The 11,424-nt window shown below is 38.6% G+C and overlaps 1 protein-coding gene across 4 annotated transcripts in view; it reads right to left on the bottom strand.

The window, feature by feature from the left end:
* Window positions 1-11,424, bottom strand: part of atad2b (ATPase family AAA domain containing 2B) — a 152,732-nt gene that overhangs the window by 7,948 nt on the left and 133,360 nt on the right. For all 4 annotated transcript variants that reach the window (XM_062044939.1, XM_062044940.1, XM_062044942.1 and 1 more), the window contains exon 27: window positions 11,140-11,268. In XM_062044939.1, coding sequence (XP_061900923.1) covers window positions 11,140-11,268 — 129 coding nt within the window. The remainder of the gene's footprint in view (window positions 1-11,139; window positions 11,269-11,424) is intronic.

The following is an 11,424-nucleotide window of genomic DNA, read 5'->3' as shown; positions in this document are numbered from 1 at the left end:
CATTGAAGCCAATACAAAATAGCTCTGTTTTCATCTCATTATTCCACAGTATTCTGGACATCTGTGTTGGTGAATCTGTTGCAATTTGTTCATTGCATTATGGAGAAAGAAGCTGAGCAAGCAAAGAAGAAAGTTGTCGGTGCGAAGCGGAGTATTTTGCGAGGGAAGTCAGCAACACAACACAGCCGGCGTTGCATTGTTTACATTCCCGAAAGATGCAGTCAAGATCGAAGCCCTCGGACAACAGAGACTCTTACCAGGGGGACTTTGACTTCGATACACACACGCCTGTAGAGAACTGGGACAACACTGACTCTTACCAGGATTACTTTGATTTGGATACACAGACACAGACGCGGTACTGTGAGTACGCAGCTGCGCTTCCAAACATTTGATCGCTTGCCCGTACGTGCGTGTCACGTACGTAACTTTGGGTAAATATATAAGCTTTATGAACCTTGGGTTAGGTGAACGGTCCTTTGGGCTGAGTGATTGTGTGTGTTGTGCAGGTGTTTAATTGTATTGGCGGGTTATATGGACGGGAGCTAGGAGCTAGCATAACAAACACCTAGGTGTTTTTATGCGGGATTAATTTGTGGCATATTAAATATAAGCCTGGTTGTGTTGTGGCTAATAGAGTATATATATGTCTTGTGTTTATTTACTGTTGTATTCATTCCCAGCTGAATATCATTTCCCACCCGCGCGCTTCCAAACATTTGATCGCTTGCCCGTACGTGCGTGTCATGTACGTAACTTTGGGTAAATATATACGCTTTATGAACCTTGGGTTAGGTGAACGGTCCTTTGGGCTGGTTGTGTTGTGGCTAATAGAGTATATATATATGTCTTGTGTTTATTTACTGTTGTAGTCATTCCCAGCTGAATATCAAGTCCCACCCACCTCTCACAGCATCTTCCCTATCTGAATCGCTTCCACTCCCCACTAGTCCTTCACTTGCACTTTCCTCATCCACAAATCTTTCATCCTCGCTCAAATTAATGGGGAAATCGTCGCTTTCTCGGTCCGAATCGCTCTCACTTCTGGCCGCCATCACTGTAAAAAATAGGGAACTTTGCGGAAATGTTCAACTGACTACGTCACGCTACTTCCGGTAGGGGCAAGGCTTTTTTTTGTCAGATACCAAAAGTTGCGATCTTTATTGTCGTTGTTCTCTACTAAATCCTTTCAGCAAAAATATGGCAATATCGCGAAATGATCAAGTACGACACATAGAATAGATCTGCTATCCCCGTTTAAATAAAAAATAATAATTTCAGTAGGCCTTTAATTGTATTTTTGGACTGTATATGTAAAAAATCCAATAAACAAATGATCATAAAACCGTGATTGATAACACTGATAAACTCACAGAACGGCGACATGGCTAACCTAAAACCTACCATTGTTCTCTGTTTGACTAATTTAATTTGATCAAGCTTTCTTTTAGCATTCCACGCTACAAATAAATGTATTGTCATGACTGATATATCAAATCAGTATTGTTATCGGCCAATATACTCCAAACGGTATTGTATCAGAAGTGGAAAAAGTTGTACCGGGACACCCCTACTTAAAACTCAAAACTCTTTCATTGTGACACTTAAAGAACATACTTAGGCTGTTACATCAAGTAAACAGACTGGACTGCTTGGTTTGTATGTCCTGCAAAGGTAGCATATTCCTTTATTAAAACTGCAATTTAAAGGGGTTTACTTTTTTTAACACTCATAACATCTTTATTACAGCTGTATCTTGGTTTTGTATCTGGTTCAGTTTGACGAAAATTTGTAAAGACTGGTTTTCATATTTAGTCTTAGCCAAACCGACTCATTATTCTGCGGAATCCAGCGGCCAAACAAAAAATCTCACACGATGGTGTCTCAAGGTACCACTGTATCTTAATTACTTAATTGTTTTTAATTTGATCTTCACATTAGAACATCTTCAAACAAATGACAAAGGCGTCACACAGGATGTAAAAACTAGGGATAATAATAATAAGAATGGATTAATATAGACACTATACAAAAATTTTCTAGACCCTCAGCGCCTCACAGTGAGAACTGAGGCCCCTTCTACACTAAGCCGGCTAAGGTTATCCAGGCTATATCCCACCTAACCTTATCCACACACACACACACACACACACACACACACACACACACACACACACACACACACACACACACACACACACACACACACACACACACGCACACACACGCACACACAATGTCACCGTTTAAGACCCCCTCCATCCTCCGTCCGCCGGCGCAACGCGACCTTGTACGCATGCGCGTGAAAAAATGCGCGCGTCATAGTTACCACTGACCTGGAAGTGTATTCTTACCCTGCGTTTCAATGTAGCCTATTGTCACATTTCTCTTAACAGTAAACCTTGCTTGCCTTACCATCAGCAGCTGTTAGACTGGCCCTAATTGTAGTGAATCACACCTGAGCCATCATACAGGAATCATATCTTTAATGGACGTGTGAATATAAACAATGTGATAAATAAAATTTTACAACAATCAATCTAGGGATCTAGATATCTGGTCGGGACACTGTGCTTGTAGGCTGAAGGTGGTGGTTGTACTTGACGGCCGCAACCACGTGAAGCAACCATGGCTTCACAATAGTTATGGAGTACAAAACTATAAATCCATTCATTCATTCCACGTTCTCACCTTGGTGGTGGTAAACTACATTTGTAGCCAGAGCTGCCCTGGGGTAGACTGACAGAAACGTGTCTGCCAATTTGCACCTATGGCCTCTCCAACCACCACCAACATTCATTCACATTCATACACCAGTGTGGGTGGCAATGGGAGCAAGGTGGGTGAAGTGTCTTGCCCAAAGACTCAACGGCAGTGACGAGGATGGCGGAAGCTGAATTTGTACCAGGAACCATTACAGTAAGTTTCTGGACGACCACTCTACCATCTGAGCCATGCCGCCCCGCGCACAATATTTTTTCTTAACACGATACAAATAGCTTTGTAATTCTCAAGACCATTATCGATAATTTATTTATATCTGTTTTTTGTTCTTTTACCTAGATTCGACTGTAGTTTGTGCACACCTTTCTTTGGGCAGATTTTTTAGCAGCAGGCATCTACGTAGTCTTCAAAACAATGTAATTTCGTAATTAAGGTTTGATGTGTTGAAGCACAATGTTTGTTTTCTCTCCTCACAGTATATTTGCAGAACACTCGGTGCAAGTAGCACGCAAAATGTTTTCCTCTGAAACAGTAAAGAATCCTCACATGACCGATGCCATGTTTGTTTACAGTGAGCCCTTGGGGGAAAGGGAGTGCTAGATTTGCTTACCCTATCCCACCCCCAGCACAGAATGGGTCATTTCATATAATTCGAGCTAATTATTCATATAGTGCTCCCCTAGTAAAGACTATAAAACAATTTGAGCCTTAACAGACTTATTTTTACTCATGTAAACCAAGGGCTAATACCAATAGCTTCATTAGAGGTCTGTGATCTGGATAAAGTCTGGTGTTGAAACAATTATTTGCATTTTAAATTGAACAAGCAGCTTTAGTGCTATCATGGCTGAGAGTAGGAGTATTTGTGTAATAATATGAAACATAACCAACATCAGCAGCCTGCTCGGCTCCATACGACTACATCTCGCAGCTCTGTTTATAGCACCAATTATGCACTCAGCACATTGGCATTACCCCCGCAGCCATCAACAGACACTCGGACTGCCTACATGCCAAACTCGGCGATGAAAAGTGACATTAACACAAGTTGTAGATTCAGTGTGTAACTCCAGCTAAGATGCGGCTTGTGTTTATAGACACACCTTTGCTTTTCGCGCTTGTCCGAGTGTTAAGTCTCTCCCAACGCCCACACAACCAAAGACACTTAATCTTGCAGACATAAAAGCACGAAAGGCAGCAGGATTTGAAGTGGAAGTCTGGAAGTACCTCTGCATTGTTTAGAAGTCAGTTTTCACCCCAAAGGGAGCATCTGCGCTTAGCATTACAGGACTGAAAAATCTGATAAATCATCTGATTGTTTCTGCTCACCCTCATTGAACAAAGGCTGAATTAATTTGCTCGCTGAAAGTGTGTGCCAGCTATAATCAACCACTGAGCTGTATTTCCTCGGACGACCCAAACACCCAAAGGACCACTGGTGTCTTTGTGGCAATGAAAGCGAGACAAGAGGCAACATTCTGCTCCATTGTGTCCAGATGAAGTCCCCCACAAGCTAGCAAGCCACCAATCCACACAGATAAAAGTCACAGTTGTAGGGCTCAGAGCAATTATTCATAGAGGAAGTGATTTCTGCGCCTGCAGGTATGATGACATTTCAACACAAATGGTCTCAAAAGAAGCAGTCGCCCGGCGGCTAGAATGTTCACCATTAATCATTTAAACACCACACATCCAAGCTGGGATAAAAAGAAAAGCAAGTAACTATGGTGGCCGTAAAATGCAACATGTAGTGGGGGACATTTTTATTGTACGACTGCTAAGATAAGCGCCCGCAATCATTTCCTTTTGTGCGTCACAAGCATTTATTTATTTTTTGTTGTATTTTTACTCTTCCCCCAAAATGAACCAAAAAACAATGTGTATTTCATTGGGGTCTGCCATTACTTTCTGGTCCCGGGAAACTATTTGTTACGAAATACTGTACTCTTTTAATGTTACGACAATAAAGTTGGAACATTAGCAAATATGAGATTTGAAAAATGTTCATTGTAGTTAGGGCCCCAAAAGATTAATTGATTAAATCAATTAATTACATTAGAAACAAGTTTTGATTTATATTTTGTTGCTTCGATTAACTGGTTGATGAGTTTAACTAATGAATTGAGAAAATTGAGACCACATGGAGTGCATAAAATTATGTTCCGTGTGAGATCAAATCAACAGTTATGTTCACTTTGCTTGGGATGGAAAGCTACAGCAAGGCATGGGTCAAAGGCTGGAAGTCAAAGACTGTCACAAAGCATCTAATTGCTGTCCGGAAAAAAGGAAAGCTGTAATTCCAGGCCTACACCCACAAGACTGCCAATCTGTAGATAAAACCCGCTGGTGTGTGTTGCCGTGCTCAGAGCGCTCAGACGGCACCTCTGGCTTTTAACGAGAAGCGAGAGTGCAGTCCACTCCATCTGCTGAAAGGTCAGCGGCGCTGGTGGAGAACGCTGTGCCCCGCGGAGAATGTGTGCATCACAGTGCGGAGACAAATGCACCGACACGCTCCATTTACGGCGTAACCACATGCATTCCCGCGACGTGCAATGGTAAGCAAAAACGGCCATTCTCTGTGGATTTACATCTTTACATTTTCTATGGAGCTGCGGTGTGCATTGGTAACAAGTGAAGGTGCCAAACTGGCTGACATTTCTGCTCCAATTTCAGCAGCCGCTGCCGCTACCGCCACCCTGCCTCCCTGTCAGAGGTTCTACCATCTGGTCGACGGCCCCCTGACACCCCTGACAGCAGTTACCAGCACTACGCTGCCATCGGTGGACTGCACTGACATCCCCACAGCAGCAGCAAATGACCAGATGGGCTTCTGGGGGGAAATAATATAAGCTCCAATGACTGAAAGCAATGTCAAGATGGATGAAGCATTTTATTAAACTCACACGGTATGTAATAATGCCTATGGTTTTAAGTAGTCATGTTAAAAAGCGAAAATCTAAATTTAACATCTGATGCTGTACATTGTTTTAGCGGCATGGAACATTAAATTAAATTTTGGATGCCTTTTTGGACAAAGTGTCAAAAGTAAAAATCTGAACTTTATTCTTTTTAGAACATTAATAGTGTCGACTAACTCTGACACACGTTTTGGACCGGTCCAACTCGGTTTACACATAAAAAATATTTTAAAATTCAACAAAAGCTTCTTTTTTTTTTTTTTAATGTCCCCCAAAATAGTTTAATCTGAAAGCCGTGTTTGTTGCATATTTGTTGTATGTTGCTTTATTGTAAAGGATCGATCTCGAGACGGTCGTCTGGGAAGTAAAGAGGAGAGACTTTTAGTGATGCTGAACAACCTACACGTTTAAAGTGTTCCTTTTACACTGATGAAATATTGTGTCAAAAACATTAGACAAACTCACAGTGTCATGATGAAAATCACAAACAAAGGAGTAAAACTGGTGAATATTGTCACACAATCATCAGTTAGTCACTCTGTTACACAGTAATATCCTGCTGTTATCATATGTATTGTATATATATATATATATAGTATATATATATATTGTATATATAAATATATATATATATATATATATATATATATATATATATATATATATATATATATATATATATATATATATATATATATATATATATATATATATATATATATATATATATATATACACAAACCCTGTTTCCATATGAGTTGGGAAATTGTGTTAGATGTAAATATAAACGGAAAACAATGATTTGCAAATCATTTTCAACCCATATTCAGTTGAATATGCTACAAAGACAACATATTTGATGTTCGAACTGATAAACTTTTTTTTTTTGCAAATAATCATTAACTTTAGAATTTGATGCCAGCAACACGTGACAAAGAAGTTGGGAAAGGTGGCAATAAATACTGATAAAGTTGAGGAATGCTCATCAAACACTTATTTGGAACATCCCACAGGTGAACAGGCAAATTGGGAACAGGTGGGTGCCATGATTGGGTATAAAAGTAGATTCCATGAAATGCTCAGTCATTCACAAACAAGGTTGGGGCGAGGGTCACCACTTTGTCAACAAATGCGTGAGCAAACTGTTGAACAGTTTAAGAAAAAACTTTCTCAACCAGCTATTGCAAGGAATTTAGGGATTTCACCATCTACGGTCCGTAATATCATCAAAGGGTTTAGAGAATCTGGAGAAATCACTGCACGTAAGCAGTTAAGCTCATGACCTTCGATCCCTCAGGCTGTACTGCATCAACAAGCGACATCAGTGTGTAAAGGATATCACCACATGGGCTCAGGAACACTTCAGAAACCCACTGTCAGTAACTACAGTTGGTCGCTACATCTGTAAGTGCAAGTTAAAACTCTCCTAGGCAAGGCGAAAACCGTTTATCAACAACACCCAGAAACGACGTCGGCTTCGCTGGGCCTGAGTTAATCTAAGATGGACTGATACAAAGTGGAAAAGTGTTCTGTGGTCTGACGAGTCCACATTTCCAAATTGTTTTTGGAAACTGTGGACGTCGTGTCCTCTGGACCAAGGAGGAAAAGAACCATCCGGATTGTTATAGGCGCAACGTTGAAAAGCCAGTATCTGTGATGGTATGGGGTGTATTAGTGCCCAAGACGTGGGTAACTTACACATCTGTGAAGGCGCCATTAATGCTGAAAGGTACATACAGGTTTTGGAGCAACATATGTTGCCATCCAAGCATCATTACCATTACCCTGCTTATTTCAGCAAGACAATGCCAAGCCAAGTGTTTACAGAGTGTTGTTAAAAGGAAAGGCCATGTAACACAGTGGTGAACATGCCCTTTCCCAACTACTTTGGCACGTGTTGCAGCCATGAAATTCTAAGTTAATTATTATTTGCAAAAAAAAAATAAAGTTTGAGTTTGAACATCAAATATCTTGTCTTTGTATTGCATTCAATTGAATATGGGTTGAAAAGGATTTGCAAATCATTGTATTCCGTTCATATTTACATCTAACACAATTTCCCAACTCATATGGAAACGGGGTTTGTATATACAGTATATACACATATACATATATATATATATATATATATATATATATATATATATATATATATATATATATATATATATATATATATATATATATATATACATATATATATATATATATATATATACACATACACACACACACACACACACACATATGCATACATACATACATATATATGTATGCATATATGTATGTATGTATGCATATGTGTATGCATATATATACTGTATGTATGCATGTATACATACATATGCATACATATATACATATACTGTATATATGCATACATACATACAGTATATACGTGTACATATAAACATATATGAATGCATATATATTAGGGCTGCGAATCTTTGGGTGTCCCACGATTCGATTCAATATCGATTCTTGGGGTCACGATTCGATTATAAATAAATTTTTTCGATTCAACGCGATTCTCGATTCAAAAATGATATTTTTCCGATTCAAAACAATTCTCTATTCATTCAATACATAGGATTTCAGCAGGATCTACCCCAGTCTGCTGACATGCAAGCAGAGTAGTAGATTTTTGTAAAAAGCTTTTATAATTGTAAAGGACAATGTTTTATCAACTGATTGCAATAATGTAAATTTGTTTTAACTATTAAATGAACCAAAAATATGACTTATTTTATCTTTGTGAAAATATTAGACACAATGTGTTGTCAAGCTAATGAGATGTGATGCAAGTGTAAGCCACTGTGACACTATTGTTGTTGTTTTGTTTTTTTATAAATGTCTAATGATAATGTCAATGAGAGATTTTTAATCACTGCTATGTTGAAATTGTTACTAAAATTGATACTGTTGTTGATAATATTCATTTTTGTTTCACTACTTTTGGATTGTTCTTTGTCGTGTTTGTGTTTCCTCTCAATTGCTCTGTTTATTGCTCTTCTGAGTGTTGCTGGGTCGGGTTTGGTTTTGGAATTGAATTGCATTGTTACGGTATTGCTGTGTATTGTTTTGTTGGATTGATCGATTTTTGAAAAAGGAGAATCGATACTGAATCGTACAACGTGAGAATCGCGATTTGAATTCGAATCGATTTTTTCCCACACCCCTAATATATATGTATGCATATATATTATATATGTGTATATATATGTATGCATATATATGTATATGTATATATGCATTTATATGTATATATATATGTATGCATATACAAAACCCAAAACCAGTGAAGTTGGATTGTTGTGTTAATTGTGAATAAAAACAGAATACAATGATTTGCAAATCCTTTTCAACATATATTGAATTGAATAAACTGCAAAGACAAGATGTTTAATGTTCAAACTGAGAAACTTATTTTATTACTTATTACTTTTTTGCAAATAATAACCAAAAATTTAATGGCAGCAACACATTGCAAAACAGTTGGCACAGGGGCATTTTTACCACTCTGTTACATGGCCTTTCTTTTTAACAACACTCAGTAAACGTTTGGGAACTGAGGAGACCAATTTTTTAAGCTTTTCAGGTGGAATTCTTTCCCATTCTTGCTTGATGCCCAGCTGAAGTTGTTCAACAGTCCGGGGTCTACGTTGTTGTATTTTACGCATCATAATGCGCCACACATTTTTAATGGGAGACTGGTCTGGACTACAGGCATGCCAGTCTAGTACCTGCACTCTTTTACTACGAAGCCACGCTGTTGTAACACGGGCAGAATGTGGCTTGGCATTGTCTTGCTGAAATAAGCAGGGGCGTCCATGAAAAAGACGTTGCTTGGATGGCAACATATGTTTCTCCAAAACCTGTAAGTAACTTTCAGCATTAATGGTGCCTTCAAAAATGTGCAAGTTACCTTTTGCCTTGGGCACTAATACACCCCCATACCATCACAGATGCTGGCTTTTGAACTTTGCGCCTATAACAGTCTGGATGGTTATTTTCCTCTTTGGTCCGGAAGACAGGACATCCACAGTTTCCAAAAACAATTTGAAATGTGGACACGTCAGACCACAGAACACTTTTCCACTTTGCATAAGTCCATCTTAGATGAGTTCGAGCCCAGCGAAGCGGGCGGCGTTTCTGGGTGTTGTTGATAAATGGCTTTCGCTTTGCATAGTAGAGTTTTAACTTACACTTACAGATGTACCAAAGAACTGTAGTGAAGTGTTCTTGAGCCCATGTGGTGTTATCCTTTACACACTGATGTCGGTTTTTGATGCAGTACCGCCTGAGGGATCAAAGGTTACGTGCATTCAATGTTGGTGTTCGGCCTTGCCACTTACGTGCAGTGATTTCTCCAGATTCTCTGAACCTTTTGATGATATTACGGACCGTAGATGGTGAAATCCCTAAATTCCTTACAATAGCTCGTTGAGAAATGTTTTTCTTATACTGTTTGACAATTTGCTCACGCATTTGTTCACGAAGTGGTGACCCTCGCTCCACCTTTGTTTGTGAATGACTGAGAATTTCATGAAAGCTGCTTTTATACCCAATCATGGCACCCACCTGTTCCCAATTAGCCTGTTCAACTGTGGGATGTTCCAAATAAGTGTTTGATGAGCATTCCTCAACTTTTTCAGTCTTTTTTGCCACTTGTGCCAGCTTTTTTGAAATATTCCAAATGAGTTAATATTTAATAGGATTTTATTTATCTTTTCACTGTGATTACTCAAAAATAATAATGAATTAAAATCAATGGTGTCCTGCATTATTGATTTTTTAAGGCTCTAATTACTTCACATCAAACATTGCTTTCTGAATGTTTTGGGCAGTGGGGGAAATACTGCATATTTCAGTTTTTATAAAAAACTAAGTTGTCTTTGACAGAAAAGGCATAAAACCTTTTTTTTTTAAACTTTATATCAACCTGAAGTTGATATACTGTAGAGATTTACTGTAAGCGTTAAATAAATTTAAAAAATAATAATTTGACTTGTTTTTAACATTTTAATGACTTAAACCCTTTATGGTCCCCGGGAGCCCTAAAGGTAAAAAACAAACAAAATCCATATATTTTGTCATGGTTTGAAAATGAAAAATATCAAAATGGCCCCCGCATACTTTAATTTTTCCGTGTGCGGCCCTCAGTGAAAAAGTTTGGACACCCCTGTTTTAAACGGATACATTTTTTTTGTAACAACGTTTTAAAGAAAGCTTAATAGCAGCAGAAAAAGGAGGCAGCACAGTAAATTTTTTGATTAACAGTACTACAAAACGTCTCTGACCCATTGACTCATTTAATGAATATTTTTTCCACTTGATTTGATGTTTTTTTTTTTATTCCAGATCTTCTAAAAGCAACATTTATTTGTCAGGCTGTATTTGTAAAGAGTTGTTATCAGGGCATACGTTCGGTGTTCTTATAACCTTTGATTCCTAGCTATAATTACAGCCTCATAGGTTTGACAAAGAGTGCTTGTACCTCCAGTAGCTGCGTCTTGTCGTACTCTCTGCGATGAACGAAGATGCACTGGCTGACAACTGAGTAGAGCCTCTCCAGCTCCTCCACACTAAAACCGTCACTCTTCTTCACCACCATTTCTAGCAGAACCTGCAACAAACGACAAGAAAATGCTAAAAACAACATGATAGAAATGGCTTCAGTGTTTTCCACAGGACAACAATACATCTGTTGCATTTTGTTGTGCAGTGGTCTATGGGCTTAATGCCATTGTCTAATTTTCAAAATTGGCCATGATGTAAAACT

The sequence above is a fragment of the Entelurus aequoreus genome, linkage group LG04 (genome assembly GCF_033978785.1).
Source record: "Entelurus aequoreus isolate RoL-2023_Sb linkage group LG04, RoL_Eaeq_v1.1, whole genome shotgun sequence".
NCBI classification, from domain to species: Eukaryota; Metazoa; Chordata; class Actinopteri; order Syngnathiformes; family Syngnathidae; genus Entelurus; species Entelurus aequoreus.
Note: the sequence above shows the minus strand (reverse complement) of the source record. Positions and strands in the feature narration are given on the sequence as shown.